Source organism: Corvus cornix, chromosome 3 (genome assembly GCF_000738735.6).
Source record: "Corvus cornix cornix isolate S_Up_H32 chromosome 3, ASM73873v5, whole genome shotgun sequence".
NCBI classification, from domain to species: domain Eukaryota; kingdom Metazoa; phylum Chordata; class Aves; order Passeriformes; family Corvidae; genus Corvus; species Corvus cornix.
In genome coordinates this window covers 57,217,743-57,240,822 of record NC_047056.1, presented here as the reverse complement: position 1 = coordinate 57,240,822, position 23,080 = coordinate 57,217,743, and the positions used below count along the sequence as shown (strand labels likewise).

Below are 23,080 nucleotides of genomic sequence, written 5' to 3'. Positions count from 1 at the left end.
TCCCAGCCTGGATTGCCACAAGGACCAACATGGGGGACTTCTCACTTCCCTTTGCTGAACTGCATGAGTTTCTTGACATTTCGTTTCTCCAGCCTGTAAAAGTCCCTCTGTTGAGCAGCTCTGCCCTCAGCACATAAACTGCTCCACAGCCCCAGTTTAGTGTCAGTGGCAAACTTGCTGATGGTGCACTCCATCCGTGCATTCCACTTTAAAGACCAAGTCTCCAAGCCATGTTCCACCAGTTTCAATACAAGCAGACATTGGGAGACCATACCAAATGCTTTACAGAAGCCAATGACATTCCCTTTTCTCCCCTGTGCACAGAGGCAGTAATTTCAACAAAGAACATGATCAGGGTGGTCAGGCATGATTTGCTCTTGGTAACTCCACACTAGCTGCTAACCATCTTCGAAAGGGAACAACACATTCACATGCTTCCAGTCCCTTACAAAAAGCTGACACTTACTCCTGCCTCAAGGAGGACTTTTTGAAAACTAACAATTTGTCACTTAGATTAGTTGACACAGATGACCAGAAAGGATGAAATAGAAATGGAACCATGTATCATAGGTTTATTAGGGAAAAAAGTTATACTTCAAGACCATATATTTGGCACTGTACTGAAGCCAAAGAAAAATTAAAATGTTAAAACCCAAATCACCATGAAAAAGAAAATGCTCTTTTAATCACTTTAGCTCCCTTTTTTGCCCCCATGCAATTTAAAATAACTACAGGAAACACCTCAAGAGGTGTTAGACCTACACTACATGTAAGCTGGAAAAAGAGTGAGAGATGGACCAGAGACTGGATCTGTCCCCCAGGTTACTGCTACTCTCCCAGGCTGCCAGAACAGCTGAGTCTTACTAACATGAGTAAAGGTTGTTGAGATGTTACCATAAAACCATTAATGCTACATTGCCCAGAAGGACTACAAAAATTCTACATTATTGCAAGCTTCCAAATGCCTTCTGAAAAATCATTATTATAACTCTCATTCATGTCAGTTTCTGCTATCTGGTCTGTTTGGAAGAGATGTCAGTAGTATTTAAAAAGAAGTGTATCCCAATTTGTCCCCATGGTCAAATGAGCCCCTGCTAGTTGACTCCTGTATTGGTGGCTTGGGCTTCTTTTCGGAGAGCAAATAAGTTAAAAGCAGTTTCTAATTTCCAAATTACTCACGCTATGCCTCTGCACAGTAATGTGAAAGATACCGACAAGGAATAAATAACATACAAAATAAGATGAGAATGGATTGACGGAAAGTTGCATTAAAACTTTTAAATAGTAAAGGACAGAAAGCTTAATTGATGCTGATGAACTGCTGGGTATGTGTTTTCGCTGGATGATACAGTGCTACTCTAACATGGATAGAGGGGGAGAATCCCACTGAATGTCCAGTCCAAAGGCTGCCAAGGAAGTGGGACACAGGTCTTTTATCAATAATTCAGATGTTACATCAACAGTACTCACAAGAAGAATACAGCTCTTTCCTTGGTTAATATATTGTGCATAGCAATATTTCAAAGAATTAACAGCACCTTTTACATAAAAATTCCAAACATATTTATCTAGTGAACAAGAAGATCTCAGCATCTCTAAGAAGTATTTCTGCAGATGTACAGTACTGTATTTATATAGATACAGATACAGATATATCTCAAAGTGAATTTACACTGTGACCTGGTGATTAGTCCAGCAGTGGGTAAACCCACAGGGTAAGTCTTCAGGAGAATATACTGCCTTTGGTGGGTGGCCAGTTACATGGCATGATTGCATAGGGGAGCCCCATCGGGCAGCAAAAGACAGTTTAGCATCCCATTAAGCAAGCACAGCATGCTTAGGTCGTTCCTGTAAGATATAATAAACTTCCAAATTTTCATGGCTAATGCAGTTCTAATTTTCACAGGTTGCACACATTGCAACCTTCTCTCTGTGCCTTAAAGACACAGAGGAGGAAGGTAGGACACCAAACTTATATCTTATCCCTGCTTCCAAGCAGAAATCAAGTAGCACCACAGATTTAGGCTGGTAAAGGGTGTCCATGTTTGTCTTCACGAGGGTTTCTTGAGCAGCTGGTCTTCACTGGTTTGCCCCATTTATCTTTTTTTTTTTTCCTTTTCCAAATCAGTTGCTCACAGTCCTCTGGTAGAAATAATTCGAAAAGCATGGTCTACTTAAGACAGGAAAGCAGACTGCTACCATTTCCCTGGGATGGGCACACCACACTCATACCAGCCCACATAGTAGTAAGGTGTTGTGTATCCAATGCGTCCAAATGATACAGGCTCCTGGCGGTACTGGCGGTAATACCCTGTCAGGAGAAAAACAACCATTTGTATTCCAGAACAGACACATCAATTTAACAAAAGTAGCAGATGCAGTGAGAATCAATCCCACAGCACAAATGAAAATTTATAAACTGTCTGGCAGGGAGCTGTATCAAAAGGGTATTGGCTTGCTGTGGTATTTGGCTGAGATCTTTCTTGAATGATCTAACTCTGGTCCTTCATATTTCTTGTAGTTTTGATTGGTTTTACTGCTCAAAATCTCTTTAACTATTGTGTAATGCTGTGGTCTGCCAAAGAGCTTCTGCATTTCACTCAAAAAAGTAGGCATATTTCAGCTGTGTTTATGAAGTTTCTAAGTCAGTTTAAATATATGAAGGACTCTGGGGCAAAAAATACCATCAAATCATATTATCTCACAGGGCTTAATAGACTAAAAGTCAGCTTTTCACAAAACAAAAAGGTATCATTTCATGCAGTAAATACTGAGCTAAGCCCTCCCTTCCCCTTTTAATTCATCTGCAGAAAGAATGTGACTGCTTAAAGCATTAGAAGAGGTGCAGCATTCTTGTCCGCATAGCTCGTGCATTGGAACATCTGAAACACTCATGGCTTGTGCCAATAATAAAACTTTTGTGTGCTCTCTATCTCTGTCTCCCAGACCTAGTATATACACATCTGGATTAATCATCTGTCTTCTGAGCTAAGAAGTGCAGTACTTCACAGTGATACACAAATATCAATCACTATTTCAGTTTCTTCCTGGTAACGCCACCATGCAAAGAATATCAACACATAATTTAACCTGAAACCACTAAAGCTAACCAAGTAATTTAAACCAAGAGACTTACTGAAAAGATTGCCTGACTTCCATGATTGGTTTCATTTTGTGAAGCAAGCTGTCACTCTCTTGGTTATGTGAGGTGAGCAATTTGCTCAGAGAACTCCTTCAAGGTAAGAATTTTCCCTCTGAGAGAGGTATCTACCAGGCCAGAATGAAAGTACTTACCTTAAGTCACTAGACATATTCCTTTGTGTTTTGCATTGAATGAACTAATAGAAATCGTTCACAAAAGCTGTATTTGCAAAGATGTTGCTGGCTCCTTTAGGCACATGGAAGAGGTTTTGCACCTCAATTCAATGAGGCAGGTCTTATCAATAAGAGAAAGGTTTCATAGACCTATACCATTTTTTTGTTTGCTTGATTTTGCATTTTGTTCCTGCATAGTATCTGCATGATATGCCCCTTTCTTTCTGTCTCTGTCTCTCTCTCTCTGCACCCACAAATCCTGTGGGTCTTGCATAATGTTCTCAGCTACTGCATCAGCTGGACTCCTTGGAGAGCTGCCAGCAGCTGTGGACAGAGCTCCACTCTGTGCTCTGCTCCTTACCCCTTAATCCCACAGATGGGATAACAGGCTCCTGGCCAGCATCCCACTCCCCCATTGCTGTACCTCGGATGGTGGGCAGGGCTTCAATGTATGACTGAGGTCCCGTTCTTCCATCCAGGTGTGAATCCACAAATTGGCAGTGGTCCTCACCCCTTCCCCAGCTATCCCCAATGCTGTAGAAGGTATCTGAAGAGGGATACAGACAGATTACTTAACTCAGCAATACTTATGTTTGGGATACTCTTTACCGCCAGGAAAGCAGTTGTGGAAGAAAACGGGAAGAATGTTACAGTGACACAGACAGTATTACCAATGAACAAACAGTGACTGGAAAGAGGGAGAATGCTACCTTCACAGTATGGAAGCAGAAATTATGGAAAATAAATGGGTTACAGCTCAGTAAGGAGTAGTCCCCATTTTGCAAGTCCATGGGCAGTGTACTACAGGTGACAGGTGGAGAGAATTTCAACTGGATTAGTTGAAATATATCATGTGAAAGTAAAAAATGCTCAATATGTCAATGCTGTTAGCTTGACTTCAGTCTCAAATGAAAATTAAAAACTGTGGAGCTCTCTTTCTCTAACAGACATTCAAACACTCTATTGAAACTATACCAAGGCACTACAATAGTTATTAGCATAGCCTGAAAGGACATTGAGATAATCCCATAATCCCAGATCAACAATATGGAAAGTTTTCTTCATTATCTCTCAGCCAATGCACCTGTGTAAGAGCTACTGCTAATTCTTCTTGAGAGAAGGACTCCCACATAGTGGTCACACAATTCTGCCATGCATGAAATGAAGAAAGCCAGAAGACAGGAGATGACAAGTAATCATGCAGCAGGAAATTAATCTTGGTGCCTACCTTTCAGGTCATCACTGAGGTAAATTTTGTACCTTAGGGAGTTGCAAAGAACCACTCCTACAAACTTGCGGTACCAAGTTCGTTTCACGTACTGCTTGCCAGTGCAGTCTGAGTAGGTGGGGTCATATTTAAAAGTGAAAGGGATCCAGATAGGCTCACCGCCTTGGAGAAAAAAATAAATCCCACAATAGGGACAGACTTTAACATTTCAGTCCAAGCTTTGCAGAAGTTAATATCTAGTATGTTTTACAAGACATGCTGCAGCAGATTAATGCATGACTTTTTTATATTCAGAAATAGTACTTCAAGAAAAAATACTATTTAAAAAAATCTTAGAGACTTCATTAAATCCCTCTTAGGCAGTAGACAATAATAACTGTTTAAATGATTAAAATACTATTTCATGTACTGAACCACAGCTTTAAGTACAGTCTTAATTGTTTTAGTAAGACTTCTTCTCTACCTAGTATTACACAGTTTCTTTTCTTAACACAGCTTGATCTTAGGTCTGACAGTGACTTGCATTTTAAGACTAAGTATAAAACATAACCCTTTTACAGAAGAACAGACGTTAAGAACTCCATGGTGAACAACAGCCTGCGAAGTCTGTTCTTGCTATTTGGTTAAAAAGATCGTATCACAAACGTACTTTTCTGTTTTGTTTCCCCAGATTACATCAAAACAGATGAGTTTCCAATAACAGACAAGTGAAACCTTTCCTGGGGAACTCTGTTCAGAGCAGTGCTGCAGAGAAGACTGCCTAATTGCATTGCAAAAGACTAAATATTGCTACTGGCTTACCTAAATGTTTGCTTTGTACTAGCCAAGACATTATAATTTATTTTGAAAATGCTGTTGTGTTAATGAATACAGAATGATACAAAAAGCTTCCAATGTGATAATTGGTATTTTTCTCTCTAGCTACAGCCCAAAGCCCTGTTTTTACTCTGCTATTTCCAGGTGGTTTACAAAAGAGATTGAAAGTTTTTTCTGTTAGTCATTCTTCCTCTCACTAGGCACATGGACCAAATCCTGCAAACACTTCCACCAGCAATCACTGCTCAGAGACTTCAGAGGACACAAAGAAACCAGACTAGCAAGCACAACAAAACAGAGAAGGAAAGGCTATACTGGACACTGTTTTCATGAACAGTGTAGCAAAAAATCCAGAACCAACCATTTTAAATCCTTAGGAAAGCTGACAGAGCGTAATAACCATGAGGTCTTTTTTCCTGCATCTCTTCTGAGAGCATGTCCTGCCTGGGGTTACCCTACCAGTGTTCATGTCAGCAAGGTTAGTCCCAGCACCAGGAAATCAGATTTTCTGATTAGGGGCTGAACTAGCTTATTGCAAATTTGGAAATACAAAGCAAGCTAAACAGCTTTGTGGCATGTCATTCAGGTCAGTAATATATTCTTGACTTTTTAAGCATTTATAAGGGCATGATGATTTTTACAGATAAGCACCAGAACTAGGGAGAGAGAGAGAAACCTGATCGTGCCATTCAAGCTATGCTAAGGCAACTGAAAGACACAGATACAGAAGTAACATAGTTTACTGCTTATTACCAAGCAATTAAAGCTGTTGTACCAGGGAAAAAGATGGGCCAAAATCAAGTGCTTATTGGAACATATCTTTACAAGGTTTCTTTCCAGGAAACAGAATAAGGGGTCTTAAGACAAAAAATGTTTTGTGAATTAGTCCCATGAATTACTACTCGTTCCTGTTTAAAACTGTACCTAAAACTGCATGTTTAAAAATGTTTCTCATTCCTGTATTCTAAGTGTTTTGCACAGGCTTTATGCACTTCATGAATGAAACAACAGAGAAAGACGTACCAGGTGGCCTGACAATGAGGAGAGGATTGTCTAGAAGAAAAAAACAAATAGAAAATTTAGTATTTTGTTCCAAACCTTGTTTTATAACATAAAACATACAGTCACTGATTGAACATTTTCAATAAGGTGCTTCATCCTATGATGGCATTCTTTATTGAATATTCCCATCAGCTCAAACCTTACACTTGCATTAGAAGAGTACTCTGAATTAGCAATTTCTTTCTCTTATGATCTATTCCATCACTGTAATTATACCACTGGGCCTTGCATTTAGCAACCTGTTTTTGTACTTGTGCCAGCTGCAAAGCCGCTTTTAAGTGGCTTAAAAGATCAGTGCTGCAAACAAAACTTTAAATTTGGTGTATATAGCATGTTAAATAAAGCTCACAAAGAAGCTGATTTTAGATGGGAAAACTAGGCATTCAGGCCCATATACTGGCAGCAGGAAAACAATCTGCAAGATACAGCACAGAATCATGTAATTGTTTAGGTTGGAAAAAGGTCTTTAAGATCACTGAGTCCACTGTCAACCCAGCACTGCCAAGTCCTCCACTAAATCATGTGCCTCAGTGCCACATCTACATGTCTTTTAAATACCTCCAGGGATGGAGACTCCACCACTTCCCTGGGAAGCCTGTTCCAAAGCTTGACAGCCCTTCTCTAGCAATGTTCCAGCACCTCAAAGTCTCCCTTGTAGTGAGGGGCCCAAAACTGAACACAGGACGTGAGGTGCGACCTCAGGAGTGCCGAGTACAGGGGCACAATCACTGCCCTGGTCCTGCTGGCCACACTATTGCTGATACAGACCAGGATGCCATCGGCGTTCTTGGCCACCTGGGCAATGTCAAATATTATGCCTGAATTAATACTTGAGCCTCTTATTCATTTAAGGAAAATCTGAATACATTATCCAGGACCACTGACTTATCTTGCATTTTTGCCTCCCTTCTGTGATGATTTACTTCCACAGTTCTTAGTGGAGCTTCTGAAGTGAGCACTACAGAGTGAAGGCAAATGAGCAAAGGCAGACACTGCGAAAACCCCATGTCATTAAAAGGGCAAAATTTGCAAGAAACAACAAGACCTTTCACTCAAGTAAAGACTGAAAAATTTGTCCTTTATTATTCAGTGGAGTCGGTGGCCTCTGGCTTGATGGAAGTAGAAGAAACAGGAGAAAAATAGCTCATTTAACCTACTATTTTTAGAAGGGGGTGTTGCTCTTGATTGTACTTTCAGCCTTGTGAAAGAGCAGCATGCCTTGTCAAAAAAAAAAAAAAACAGAGAACTTTGCGCCTGTCTGATGGAACTATTGCTTTCTGTATTTCTTCCAGAGACAACTGCTTCCAACTGTTTAGCTGTTCACAATTAGGAAACTAATTTACTAAATTTTTGGTCAATCTATCGAAGACATTTAACCTTCCCATTGCTTCTGTATTGTTGAACATTAGTAGTTCTTTGTATTTGAAATTCAACTTCCTGTTCCCCCGGAACTGACTTTAACATTACTTACATTTTCATAGTGGCATTAGGAATGCTTATTATTTTCCTATCTTAACTGAAAACAAATAATTAAAGTAAAAGTACCCATAATCTGAAAGCAGCAAGTCCAGAATAATCACTGTTATTGGCATGCTGGTTTCAGTCTTTGCCCTGCCACATCTGTTATTATGAGTTTTGAGATGAAAATAAAAAGCAAACCATACCAGATTCTGTGATAAATGAGACGGAAGAGCTAACAGGTCCATAACCAAAGGGATTCTTTGCTTGGACTTTAAAATAATACCTGAAACAAGAAGAGAAGGGAAATAATATTAAAACAGGTTCCAGTGCAATGGCTAAATTATAAATAATGCTAAAGCAGGGTAAGAATCAAAGCAGAATTCCACTGAGTGTCCTTTGCATTAAATGGAGTTGGATACTGAGCCAGAGTATGAGCTGGCTGTTACAGACAAACATCTCCTTTTTGCAATTGCTCCCATGCATATTTTTGGAACACTTATTTATGTATCATCCCCCTTCCAAAAACCACATACAACGACATCCATTCTCTACGAAACAGCTAATAGCAAAAGACTAAAAGAAAAAGTTGCAAGGAAATCGAATTTAGATCTCAGGAACAGTTTTAAACCTGATTAACTCCTAGGAAAGCAGTGGTGTAAACTGCAAACTGAAATTGGATCAGATTTATATGAGATTAGAAGCTAAGCTTTTAACCTTTCTGTAAAAACTCCAGCAGCATTAAGATCACAATACTTGAGTAATAGAAGAAAGCATCACATGATGTCTTATTGATTTCCCCAAAGTATTTAAATCACATGCTTAACTCAAAGCACATGACTCACCCCTAGAACTCCATTCTTTGCTCAACAGAAGCAAACTTATCCTTACCCTTAGAGAAGAACACATTTAAGTACATTTTTAGTTCATTTCCAAATACAGTGGTTTTTAGCTGATGCCTACCCTGACAATTTTCCCCGGATTAATGTTTTCTTCTTTTCCTTTTAAATTTGTAGCAGCCCAACAGAAACCAACTAGAACGAAAGATTACTTAAAAATTTCCAGCACAGAATTTTTAAAATTCCCTAGTTTAGGTTTTCCTTTCTTGCCTGCTTGCTCAACTTCATTCTTGTAAAGAAATTAATCAAAAAATTAAAAATTACTGTACCTCTGTAATATCCACATAGCATGTGGATCTTGGTTTAGCCTCTCATCCAAAAGCAGACATCTCCAAAACTCTACGCACGTAACATGGCAAGCGACTACTTGCATGGATGGTTGCTACCAAGCACTGGATTACCTCACATGACAGTGCCCCACCTGAATGGCAGGCCTGATGTATCACAGCTGATGAAAGGGAGTCTGCCCCATCAAAAACATCAGGCTGCTCTTCCTGGTGAAGCTCTCCCCATCCTGCACAAAAGCCTGCCAGTGCTGCTTCATTTGCATGGGCCATGCTGGGCTGAGACTTGATGCTCATGCTTTACCAGGCAGCAGGGAAATTCAACAGAAGCCTGTTGCAAGAACTTCGCTGTTTTTAGTCTGCCACTCAATATTTACCATGTGCACTTTCCTGTATCATCAGCTGTATCTGTTCCTCTCAGACTTAACCACATAGCAGGGCATGGAAGGCCTCTCTACCCTAAGCATAGCTAAGCACATATGAAAATACTGACAAGAATAAACCAGAGGGGACATGGTTGACCCAGCCCTTTGGCAAAGGTGATTTTTTTTTTTCTTTCATTAAAAGGAGTATCTTTTGTCAATTAAGGTGAACTGCTTTGCCTTAAAATCAAACTGATCTTTATGAAAAGGCTGGAAAGATGTGCAAATAGTATTCTTCTTTGCCCGAAGGGTGATAGTCACATGAACACTGGGTTTTGCCAAGAAGCAAGGTGGTTATCTCCAGGGTATGGGCCAGGGCATCTTGTTTACTCCTTAAAAATTACAGATAGGTTGTCTAGGTGAACTCAATGTGCAAGCTACCAGAATTGAAATAGTCTGGACTTCATCCATGGCAACAGATTTACCTTGTAGGTGTGTCGGACGTGGAGCACATGCATGGTCAGACCCTCTGTGGGACATGTTCCCATGTCTGCACAAGGGGCATGTCCCCTGTCCCTGCTGTGTCCTGCAGCTGACACCAGAAACCTACTTCACTCCTGCTTTCTGCAGCTAGTTCTGCCTTTAATTAAGGAGTATATGATGCTCATGAACAACTCACAGCTTGTTTTAAAAGACACATATGCTGTGGCAGAAAGAAAACACACTAAATGGCAGAATTTAGCAAGACTGTGCTTTTTGCTCATGTCCAGAGTAATCCTTTTGTTGGCAGAAAAATTTGCCTGTTTTTAACTATTGACCTGGATTTTTTCTATAAAAGAGTGTTTAGCATGTCTGGGGAAAGTGGAGAGGGAAGGGAAAAAGCCTCCCATGTGCTCCTCCACTTCTGGCCAATGCTGTGATGGGGCACCTGCATCCATCCACACCTCCCTCACTAGCACTTTTGTCACCTGGATCAAGACAGGGGCGAGCAGCACGAGCCTGTCCATAGGGATGGGACACAAGGCAGCAATTCCTCACTCTGGTTACCAAAAGAGCTGCAACACAGCACCAAGCTTAACTGACTCAGCTCAGTGTTTGCTGTAACCGCTTCAGAAGAGCAGGAGAAAAATGTTTTCCAGCCCACACCTTTTTCATAATGCTTCAAAGCACAGTGGAAAGTGTGGATACCTGACTTCCCACTGCCTCCGAAGAAGTATAATCAGATACCACCTTTCAACACAGTGGCACTGAGTAACCCTTTCAATACACATGTATTCATAGTAGCCTCAAAGCATTCCCATCAGACATATGAGCGAGATGACCCCCCTCAAAACAGCAGAGAGAACAGCCCAAGAATCTTGTGCAGCTAGTTAAGTGGGGAAAAACATGCAGTTTTGGACCCAATGCATAATGCAGGAACTGATTACCTATGCAATCAGGACAACTGAGCATTCAGCTGTCCTGTTACATACATAGAAGCCCATCTAGGACATATGATGGTTCATGTTGCCTGCCTGTCTAAAAAAACAAACCAGTGATGAAGTCATGAGTACATTTTTCTTTGCTAAATTGGAAAATTGATTCCTAAGCCTTTATATACACAAGAAGCCTCTCATTGTACCAGAAAGAGAGCCAGATCTCATGACTTGCTGACCTGTGATTTAAACATAGACAATGCTATGACTACTGTATTAAGAATGTCAATAAAATAATGTAGTCAGGATATACTTCTTTCTCAGACATGACAAATAAAAAAAGAAATTGCCAAAGCCATTCTAGATCCAGGAATCTGACATTTTCATTACTCAGAATCCTTCAGCTGATGAATTTGCCAGGAAATCTCAAATCAGTATAACTCAACTGGTTTTCATCACATAAATACATGAACGAAATTTGTAATATGTACATTTGATTTACACTTTGCTTAGGCAGAACCATATGAATTGTTACCATTAGGCACAGAAGAATCACAACAGATGCAGTATCATTTGTTGTTCATTTTCAATACAGACAACAAAAAGGCTTTTCCTCCTAAGAATAAACTTCCTTCGAGATTTTATATACCAATTCTAGTGAACTATAACAGAGCACTGAATATATAATACATTTTTTCATTAAGGCTACATGACTAATCATTCAACATGCCTGTCATTAGGAGCAAAATTGTTCTTTGTTTTAATTCAAGGTGTCTCCCTTCTGTTGGAATTAAATAGCTGGCACTCACAGCGCAAAGTGAGATAATCACTCAGCGTAATAATTAGGGAAGCAACTTTTTAAAAAAAATTAGATGCAAATTCCTTTTTCCAGAATTTCCAAAGGCATGCCTGCATGGATCCTCAGCCCTGCACTCCGTCTGGTGGCAGGCTGAGATGGCAGGATGCACCTCCATGGCAAGGGCTAAAATCCTCCTCCTACAACTACACCATCCCTCCATATGAAAAATGTGTAAATCAGTGCTTGCAGGTTCACAGGTTAATGCAAAGTGTCTTCCTCCATCTAAAACGGCCCAGCACTACATCCCTGTTCAATATTTACAACGAATTTTATAATAAGACATTGGAGCCAAGCTTGAAGAGGACCTTCCTACGGAGCTGGCGTGAGGTAGGTATGTGCCACACAGGTCTACCACTTGCACAGGACAACGGTTTCATGGACATTTTAGCTCTTTTGTGTGGCCCTCGTGGCACACAGAAGCCAGCTGTGGTTGATGCTGCTTGTTGGACAGACCGTGGCTTTGTTTTAATGGAGATGTAGAAAGGAAACAAATTTTTGGTGCATCTGGCTCCCTGAAACAGAAGATCCAGGCTCTGTTTGCAATTTTAAGTCCTGAGTAAATGTTTGAGAACCTCCTATGAAATACTCTGTACAACACTGGAATTGGTAGCAGGCACTGTGGGATCAAAATATCCCCAGATGGAACAAAACCCAAGTGGACAGAGAGAAAGATTTCAGGAGACCTGGAGATATGATTGTGAAGGACAGTGTTTTAAATCATGAGACTATCTAGTTACTCCCATCAGGCACTGAGACAGATTTCCTAAAAAAGGCAGGAAAAAGCCTAACCATACCTAGGAAGGGGACTGAAATATTTATGGCAAGGATTATAATGTTTCTGAGTGCAGAAGACTGGATGTAGTGGTTGAGCAGATGCTGTTCAGCCCTTTGCATCATCTTCTGTGACAGCTGGGAATTAAGGTTAGGGAAGGGACCTTGTCAAAACTACTGGTTTAAAGATTTAATATGGTTTAAAGTAGTTTAGTGTTTACAATCACGTGGCACAAGGAAGCAGCTCCTGTGCCCACTGAATCTGATCAGAGTTTCACTAATGGAAAAACTTCCACTTCTCAAATGGAGGTCAGACCAGGCCTCAGAAGAAAACTTATGACACGGATTAAACATAGATTTCCGTTTTGTTTGTAAAACCTAAACACCAGGCAGATGTTTTCCAGGAGAGCTTGAAATCTTCTCTGGTGCTGACTTCAGCCAAGATGCCAACCTGTTTCTCATACACTGCCCATGCTGCAAGATTGCACCACCTATAACCCCTCATGGGACACCCAGCAGCCAATAGCATCTGCTTAGAGTAAATCCGACTTATCAGACGGAGTAATTTTAATGCAGTCCCTCTGTAGCTGTTTACTTTCCCCCCAGTCGCCACAAATTATTCCAGTATCATGTGAAGCATGCATTCTCGTTCTGCCATTTCAGTCAGATTTTTTGCAAGATAAAGACCTAAAGCTCCTGCCAAACTGACTTCTGAGCAATTGCCACAGCCTCACTTTATACCACCAAGCCTTCTCTTCCAGCACTACATATGTGAACAGAAAGCGAAAACAGACTAGTGGGCAGCATTTCCACAGCAGCCCTCAGGCACCAAATCTTGGCCACACGTATGTTGGAATGACCCACATCACATCAAGTCACATCACGGGTATATTTTAGCATATTTTAGTATATTTTCCCCCCTAACATTTGATTCAGTTATGCAAAAGACTAGAAAATGCATTTTAAAACAAGATTTTCTTTGTTACTGATATGTGTTCTTATACATACAAACATATATACCATGTACACACTGCCATTGGCTCCAGGGTTAATTTGGTAAAGATATCATGTTGTTGTACAGTTTGTAGAACAGTTTGCTGTCCAACAGAATGAGTAAAATTTAAATCAGATGTAAGCATTTATACTAAGACCAAGAAAAACAACTGACAATTCTCAAAATTTGTTTTACTTCCTTAACAGAGCTGAAAAGGAGTGGATCAAATCCTTACCGTGTGTTGGGCTTCAGGTTCTCAATTGGCAAGTGAGTAGACCCTGCAGTCCTGGTTGACCACTTATTCTTTAAAAAGTCATCATAGGATGCACTGTAAACCAGATAGCCTGTAAACAGGAAAGACAAACAGTTGGGAGGATTCTAATTATATTTTAAATAAATTATATCCCTAGGTGTCACAGTAAATTTTATGGATTAAAAGGAGTGGAAACATCTTTGAAATATTAAAGTGATTCCACGCCTAACCCTCCTGGAAAATCCCAGCCTATAACCATTTCCTATCATTAGCTAATAATGATGGAGCATTACATCAGAGGATGGCATCCAGTTGTGAATTCTGATTTAAAACACAATGAAGGCAAAAAGATGACAGAGGCAACCCATTCACTGTTTTAAGTGACACAATGATTGTGCAGACACTAATACAGTCAGAAATATCAGAGTTTTTTTGGGAAAAAAAATTAAAATTATACAAAATTCTCAGAACCTTGCTTGTCAGACTGTTATTTGATCAAAATTTCAGTAAAACAAGCTAAGCATTGCCTTGGCCCCAGATTCCAAGATAACTGACTGTGAGAATTTACATTATTTTCCTACAAAAAAAGAAAACAAAAGCAGACTAGAAGACCACCAAGCCAGAAGCCCCTCCACAGGCAGTCCACTCCTGTCGCCACACCCACAGCCAGGCAGGACCCAGACCAGGTCCAGCCACGCAGTCACGTCTGCTTGTAACAGACTGCAGCCAAGTGTGAAAGATGTTCCAAAGCAGGCCCTGGAGGTGGCTGCAGTGAAGCTGAGGGCACTACCTGGGGGCAGAAGTGCTCAGTCAAGCAAAGTACTATTACAGCTACCACACAGGCAGGATGTGATGCCTTCAGAACCACTGTCACAAAATCAGTGCCAAAATCTCAAGATCTGGACCAACATGGGCTGCTCACTCACTCTGGCACTGAGGGATGACTGATGGACCTTTCTCATTCCTCAGAAAGTAACTCACCTCCCTCAGAAAACTGCAGAGGAGTGAGAACTTCATGAGCCATCAGCTCAGTTTAAAGTAAAATGGTCATTTAAGAAAACCTTCCCCTTCTCCACTCTCCCATCAGGAGAGAAACCCTCAAGAGAGTACCTGTTACCATGTCTCCTTGAGCAGGTTTGGCCCAGTCCACAATGACAAAGGAGTGACAGCCCTCAACTGCCACGACCGTGATGTTGTGAGGGGCTTTCAGGGGACGCTGATCTTTCTCTCTGAAGTCATTAGGGATGATTTCATCAAGGCTCTCCACTTGGAAATGCTCCAGGGCCTCTGTCAAGGAGCAGGGGGCTGCTGGATCCTTATTGAGATAGGTCACATAAGGAGCTAGAAAAGACAGGGAAGGGTGGCACTTAGTTAGCAGTTTGAGTAGCACACAGGCTGGCAATTTCCTAAAGAGAGTCAAGTTTTGTGGTGCATTTTAAAATTCCTCACCTTCCAGCCCAGAAACTGCTGTTAACAAAGCATGGCTCACAGCCAACTTGATTGATGAGCAGCAGGAATGGGATGCCAACATTCAGGTTTACTCCACACTCACAACTGCACCAAATTATGCAAAGACGAAGGACTGTCTTTGCTAGAAGAGGCAGAAGAGAGCAGCCTGACTGCAGCACTCTCCGCACGCTACCTCCAGCTGCTCTGGACGGTGTGATGAAAATGTCACCCAAATTCTGCCTTTCCACACATGGGAACACATCCCTGCCAGGGCCTTCAATCATCTAAGACTTTACAGGTCTAAGTAGTTGATTCTTACACAAATATCCTGAAGCCGGAGCGAAACAACAAAAGAAACGTAAAGAGTAATTCCAAGGTGAAGTCCAACCAGTTTAAAGGGATTGTTGTGGTCCCCTGGGTACTAAGGGACCAGGAGTCAGGAGTCCCTGCCTTCCAGGCATGTGCTACCAACCGGTAACTTCTATTTTTAAAAGCTTTATACTTCCTGGAATTGCACTTCAGTTCAGAAAAAGATTAAACCATCTTTTTATTGCCTTAAAAGTCACCGTAACATTCAAAGTAACGACTATAAAACTTGCTTTGGAAATGTTTATTCAGTTGCAATAATACAATTCATTGAAATGGTAATATTATTTCCCTAGTGCCTTGAAATGTTCATAAACCAACGTTTCTTGGTTTATCTTATTGGATTTCATGCCCTAAAGGAATTTTTTCCAGATCTCGCAATGAAGTTAATTTTAGCCTCTCCAGCTAAATGAATCAAGAAGCACTGTCAGTGAGAGAGCTGAATAGAAACATCATGAAATTGTTTGGACAGAGAAACTCAAGATGCACTGGAAAAAGTTTTGGCATATATAAAAACAAATCTTTTACTCCAGCAGCAGAGTTCCACTCTAAGCCACATGAAGCTTGTGGATATTGGAAGGGAAGCCAAGACATGTCAAAGATGATTCTGCATCCCCTGAACTCTTTTCTGAAATGCTAGGTGAGTCAGCAGCTGACCTGATCTCAGTTCAGGTGCCAGAAATATGTAAAGGGCTTCAGGGGGTGTCACCAGCCTGGGGTGGAAGCTGGAATGCAGTGCCCTACAATCTCCAAATCCCTCTGTTCTGGGCCCCAGCTGCTTCTCTGTCAAAGAAGCAGAGCAGCTCTGAAGTCAGTGCTGCAACACCAACCTACACACTTGAATGGCTTGTGTACACAGGAGACATGGCTCATGTAATGGGGGCTCCTTCATCAAATTCCTTCTACTGAGAAAACATTCAAATAGCAAAATCATATTTATCTCTACTGGATTTACTTTTTGGAAAGTTCATATCCAAAATACAATTCATTCCTTGACTTTGAAGCATGCTTTTGACACACATGCTTGTGCAAGGTGGATGAAATCATGTGGGTTGGATAGATCAGTGTAAAAGAATCAGGTCCCCCAGAGGAAGACTCACACCTACATGGAAACTTGCACTGCTGGAACTACTGGTGTGAAGTTAGATGCAGTCAAGCTGTACCAAGCACTGGTGTAGACACTCTTGCTCTCTTACTAACTTCAACTAGACCAAATACAATGCAGAACACAGAGCAGAGCACTCACAATGAAAGAGGTTTGTACTGGTCCAATGAAATAACTGTGGGCCCACACACAGACACACAAGCATCAAAGCAAGGAAAAAAGTACTGCTGTTCGGCTTCCCAAGGTGGCAATCCTTAAAAGAACCACACACAAGTCTACTGGATGTGTTTGTGCAATGGTCTCAGCTTAAGGGCTGGCCTTGCTGGAATAAGAACTCTTTGCAGCACAAGTAGTAAGCTACATAAACCAAAGGACATCCTTACCAGTGAAGCGTTTCTTCCCAGCAATATCATATTCTGACACAGGGCCAGTGCCAACAACACTGGTCTCTGGATAGACAACCTCCAATTCTGTCGTCGTAGAAGCAGTGGTGGTGATGACAGTGGTGGTGGTGATTGGTGGCGAAGTGCTCTCAAAAAACTCATAGTCTTCAGAGGAAACATAAGATGAAAATGTTAGCATGCTTATCTAATTTTGGCTGAACTGAGAAGGGAAACATTTCTGTTGCAATCCCAAAGGAGTGCCACACACCCTGCCCTGGCTGCTGCACACTCTTTACAGGCCTCTATGTCGAGGCTGGTCACACCTCAGCCTTGCAATGGTTTCTACCAAACTGATGGACAGTGAGCACAAAGTCTTCGCCTCAGAACACGCATGTGATTGCTGATTTAGACCTCAGTCACACGATTAAACAGGATGACAATTAACAAATGTATTTGTACAGCAATATCCTGAATGTGCATCTGCCACCTCCTCTCACAACCCCCAAGAGACAATGGCACTGTAATTGAATCCCTGGCCAAAGCCCTCAGATGCCAAAGGAAGGAGATAAGGGAGAGGAAAAAATGGGTTTTTAAGAAAACTGTGTTGCAATTCTAAAGCCCCAGAGGTGGTTCATACCACTCTCAAACCCTCCTGCGACTGGAGACGTGGAGTCCAGTACTTGCCCTTTGTGGTCCCTCCAGGGCCACGAAGGAAGGCAAATTTCCCTACATGACTCTCATGATGTTCAGTCCTATTAAATTCAGTGCTCTGTGAAAAGCTAGTGTGCTACCTGATTGGCAGACAAAATGAAGGGAAACTAGCATTTGGCATCCCTGCCATGACCTCACGCAGGCTGGGGAACTCAGCTCAATGTCTTTGATTGTTTTGTGCTTAAACTGCTAAAGCATCTGTTTTCTGCAGGTGACCTGTACCTAAAGGGAGGCCTGGCAAAATACCTGTGCACTGAGGATATTCTGCATCCATGGAGATACAGGGAACATGGGATATGTGTCTTGTGCAGTTTCTAGATCATCCCCTCCTACCCACATTCTAAATGTCAGTCTCAGTATGAAGTGGTCAGAATTAAAAGTACAAATGTCTATGTTATCTTCTACTCAGCTGCTGCACTCTCTTTTTAAATGTTTTCCTGTTGTTGGTTAGACTTAAGATCCCAGCACTACAACCACAAATAAAAAAACTTTCATTGTTCTAGAGCCATAAATTCTACTAAAAAGCTTTTTGTTTAACTGAGGTCTGTACTTACCCACTTTCATATGCAGGGGTAGGAGCACAAATTTGAGGATTAAAAGGGATAGAACATCAGATGTCACTGATGGCAGAAAGTGAATGCTGTTCCAATAATTGAGAATTTGCATTCCCTATGCAAACTTACAATTAAATGCTGTGACTTGATGCTTCCTCTTCAGCTAAGTTTTGTATATCCTTGATTATAATATCAAGATGGCATGAATATAACTCTGAAAAAATATTTCCCTCTTTTTCTTTCATCTGATTTTAAACTTCTTTGATTTAAATTCCACATGAATTGAGCTGATTAGTTATTTTATATGTAGGTGATCTCATTCAGTATGAGCACGCTTAATTGTCTAAATACAGGCTACCCATTAAAAAAAAACAACTCACTAAGGTATTTCAAGCTTCCAGGGCTCAAATGTTATTTGGATTTTGTATTTTAGAGAAGGTAATTGACTTAGACTGGACTGGAGTTAGAAGTTGTACCAGAGAGAGCGAATCCAGAAGTGATGCAGTGTCTATATGACACAGCTCTGAAAAGTAATTTTTTCCTCAATAGGGTCCTGTTAGATTGCAGGACTGATAGAAAGGGACGTCTATGTCCAGAAACAGGTGGATTTGCACCCTTTCTCTTCACATGAGATGCAGAACTGTTTTCCAGCTCACCACCACTCACTTAAGCTCCTATCTACCAATCTGCCTCCTTGAACCTAGTTCCAAAGAAAGAAGACAGAGAAAAAAGCAACATGACACTTGCAATAGACTTCTACAGTTAAACAGTACCATCATCATATATCACATATGCCTCTGGAGTTGCTGTCACATCTGCATCCAGTCCTGAGAATGTATCTATTGAAGGAGAAAGAAAAAAATGCCATAAGAATTCAATAAAATAATTCTGGAGTAAAGTTTAAAATAAAAATATTTAGCCAGTTGAATTGTAAAGAAATAAGCTAACTGCCTAGTTTCCAAATAACACAGTGACAGTCCACTCTGCATATTTTGAATACAGATGAGAAGCTAAGTGCAGTAGTCAGGAGCTTTGCTGGGGGAAAATGGGTTCAGGGCTGCTACACAAAATAAAGAGTCCAGAAGCTCTGCCCCAGGCCTCAGCTGCTCTGAAGCAAAGGTAGGCTGCCAGCAACTGCATAGTGCTCACATCTGGATTTGACAATATTTTATAGTCTCAGAAGCAGCAAATGTGAAAATATTATATGCCAAAAATACCAACCAAGCAATTAAATATTTCTACCCAAATATTTTTGTGGAGGTATAAAAACAAACAGCCCACACAGCCATGACATTTATAGACCCTCATGTCAATGGTCTTGCAAGTAATGCAGCCCAAAAGGAATGGATTTGTAGAATGAAGTAATTAGTGCTGGATTTTCTGGAGTTTTACTCTGCATTTGCTCTACTCTGATCCTATGGAATGGCTGCCAGTTACATATTTGGCCACATAGGTGTAATCCTGAAGCACTGGTTCTGCTTTAGTTTCATCCAACATGAATTCAGTTCAGGAAATCAGAGCGAGATTGCTCCAGGATGCAAATGAAAGCATAGCAAGGACAGATATTATGAGGTGCACATCAAAAACATTCTCTTGATCCACCCCAAAACCCAATACAAATGCACCAACAGACTTCCCAGATGACTATTCCTTTATATTATCTCAGTATCTCCACAGGACATTAATCCAGCACCAGATACATCAACCATCAACCATCTGTTGAATCCTGAAGGCTTTCCTCCACACTCTGAGGAAAGCATTTCTCCACATGTTATTCAGGGAAGCCAAAGATTACACAAAGCTCAGAACAGTCATAAAAAGCCATGCAAACAAAGCAAAAGCACTATGCTGTGACCCGCTGCAGGTACCATCAGAAGTTTCCAGTGAAATGCTGGGGCTGGGGAGTGGCCAGCGTGTGAACAAAGACAAGAGAAAGACAGCTTTGATCTCAGGACACTTCACATACACTGGTAATGTTCTGGTAACACTCAATAGAGAAGCAATTGTGTTATTTTTACTAAACCAGTACTGCAAACAGTGCAAAATTTCAACTTCCAATGTTAATTAGTTCACAAATATAATCTGATATATTTTCATTTTGCTAATTCTTTTTAGAACCAACAATTACAGTATGACTACTTTTTTCCTCCTAAAATAATTTTCTTTTAAATACACTGTGTGATTTTAATAACAAAATAAACTTTAAAACACAGGAAATGGGTTTTTTCTTGTTGGACTTCCACATATTAGAATCTGAGACTTCCTCATGATAGACTTCTACAGCCACTCTTCAGATGATCCCCTTGGAAGTCACTTGATTTCTCTGAGAGTAGTCAGTCACAAAGTAGGTTCTTTGCTGAATTTTGCAGATCTACCCACAACTGTCCAGCATCAACCAACATCTATAATGCATGCATTTACCTTTGACCACCTAAATCCAAGTAAACAAGAGGATCAGATATGCAGAAATTTGAAATCTTTCATGGGCAGATTTCAACTCATCCATGTTTATTAGCTATTAAGTCTTTGGCCTACCTACAATCCAGCAAAGCCAAATTTAATTTTCTATTTTTGTACTCAATTTCAGTGTCTGTGCTTGTTTAGCATTAGCTATTTCATGGTGATGATAGGGGTACTTCCCCACAGACCTCTCATTTTAATATTTTCTGCACATACTCCAGCTGCAGTTCTTCTTGCTCCATCACCCTTCGCTGAAGCTCTTGAGTAAACCCTGCCTGTAACAAATAAGGCCAAGTCTTCCTATGACCACTTGCTGCTGACTTTTGGCATCTGTAAAGACAGTCTTGTTGTCTTACTTGTCTTACAAAATCCATCACTTGATTTTATCACATGCAACGCGTGGTTAAGTCTCCACCTGTTCTTTTCTTTGTGAGGTATGAATAAAGTTTAGTCAATTTCACTGACAAATCATCCTTGTGTGGCCAAACTCCTCCTTGAAAGTTAAAGACTGCTGAATCTAGTGAAAAGCTGACAATAAATTCTGCTGGGTTGAGAAGAAATCCTGCCAGAGATAAAAGAATTTGCTAAAGTTTAAGTAGAATATTTGGCGGTGGGTTTTGGCACTTGCAGCCCTGTCTGTTTGTGAGTAAAGCACTAAGCAACAAATATCAAGCTTTGGCAGAAAAAGTATTTCACTAAATAATGAGGAGTGTTTTCTAGACTCAGATTAAAGGGAAAGACAAGATAAAAATATATTTCAATATGATTTGGAAACGGTCAAGTGAAAACTGCATTAATTGTTTAGATAATTCAAGTAGTAGTTGTTTACCCTCTTGAAATATACACTTCACTTGTTAAACAATAACAACCATCATTAAACAAATACCACAAAGATCTTTTCTTTTATAGCAAGTTCCTTTGTGGAACAGGCAGGCTGTTTTGCTGTGTTTATCTAATCCTGAGGCAGGTCGCTAGGATTTAAAAAAAACTAAAAAAAAAAGGACTCTTCAGAGAAGCTTTTAAAATTTCCAGGTAGGGACTAATATTGCTCAAGCTATATACCAGCTAAGAAGCAGAAATTCAGCACCATCTTGTCCTTTCACTCTTCCACTGTGAGGCATTTGCAGACATACTGTCAAAATGCCAGGCAGTTTATGAGTTACTTAAAGGCCATTCTCATTGAACACACAGCCTGAATAAAAACTTAGTTTTGATTCGTGCCTCTGTGAAGTTCAAGGATTCAGCAAGCCCATCTGGTAGAAGGCAAAAAACGCATGCAGAATTTTTTAAATGTTCAGAAAATCACATGAAAATTCCCCAGCCTAGAACTCTGCTACATGTAACACCACAAACTATTTTGTTGCTCAGCTTCTGGAGCCTACTTTCAGTTTAACCCCAGACATACTTAATGAACTTCTACTGTTCTTACAATGTGTATTCTCAGATGACATCCTCCAGGTACCAAACAGCACAGGCCAAAAAAGAGGAAACATTACGGGACATAATCAACATTTAAGGTAAGAAAAGGAGCTGGGGGGTGTGGGAGGGATTCTAACTACCAAAAATCACGGTTTCCTTTAGGCAACTTTGAAAGTATGAGAGTGACCAAATATAACAATATTTGCAACACTTTTGTAAGTACAATTAAGAACGATGAACTTCCCATAGGGAAAAGCAAAAATCTTCACAGAAATATTTAATGATGAAGTAATTTATATATATATATATATTTGTGTGTGTACGCATCTGTGCATATACACATCTGCAAGCACACTTCTATAAATGCACACTGTCAAACATGGCTAATTGTTAATAAATACTAACACTATAACTCATTGTAATTCCACCTGCAGAAGGAACTGACATTCTGACTCATTAGTTACCTAGGACAGCTGGGAAAGGAATTTTTGTTTTCTGCTTCTGAGATCTTCTCCCAAGATGCCATCCTTAGATTCACTGTGAGCTGCTGAAGCCATACCCCCCCAGATTACTGCCCTTTTCAAAGTGATAGCTCAGCTTCCTAGGCCATGGTTACGTGACCTGCTTGTAAATCTACTTTGACTTAAGAGATACAGGTGTATGGGAGAAAGGTGAGAGGGTTTCATTACCCATTAAAACAGGCCGCTGCAGTTCTCAGATGTCTGACTGCCAACATGCTGGTAAAGTTATGGCTGTCCTGCTATTGCCCATTAGCACACTGGGTTGAGGATTACAGATGGGAAGAATAAGGGCTACCATGAGGCTCCCTGATCTGGTTTGGCAAAATAAGCAGCTAACTCACTAACAGTGCAACATCCAGGTGCTGAAAGCACAAAACATGATAGGGAACAGGCTCA

At 40.6% G+C, this 23,080-nt stretch overlaps 1 protein-coding gene across 1 annotated transcript in view; it reads right to left on the bottom strand.

Annotated features, from left to right (window-relative positions):
* Positions 1-546: 546 nt before the first annotated feature.
* The window catches only part of FNDC1 (fibronectin type III domain containing 1), a 61,450-nt gene continuing 38,916 nt past the window's right edge, over positions 547-23,080 (bottom strand). The window contains exons 12-20 of the mRNA XM_039568587.1: positions 19,058-19,123; positions 17,020-17,184; positions 14,827-15,057; positions 13,699-13,807; positions 8,086-8,165; positions 6,383-6,412; positions 4,544-4,705; positions 3,740-3,862; positions 547-2,311 (exon numbers count right to left, since the gene is read on the bottom strand). Coding sequence (XP_039424521.1) covers positions 2,196-2,311; positions 3,740-3,862; positions 4,544-4,705; positions 6,383-6,412; positions 8,086-8,165; positions 13,699-13,807; positions 14,827-15,057; positions 17,020-17,184; positions 19,058-19,123 — 1,082 coding nt within the window. The 3' untranslated portion in view covers positions 547-2,195. The remainder of the gene's footprint in view (positions 2,312-3,739; positions 3,863-4,543; positions 4,706-6,382; positions 6,413-8,085; positions 8,166-13,698; positions 13,808-14,826; positions 15,058-17,019; positions 17,185-19,057; positions 19,124-23,080) is intronic.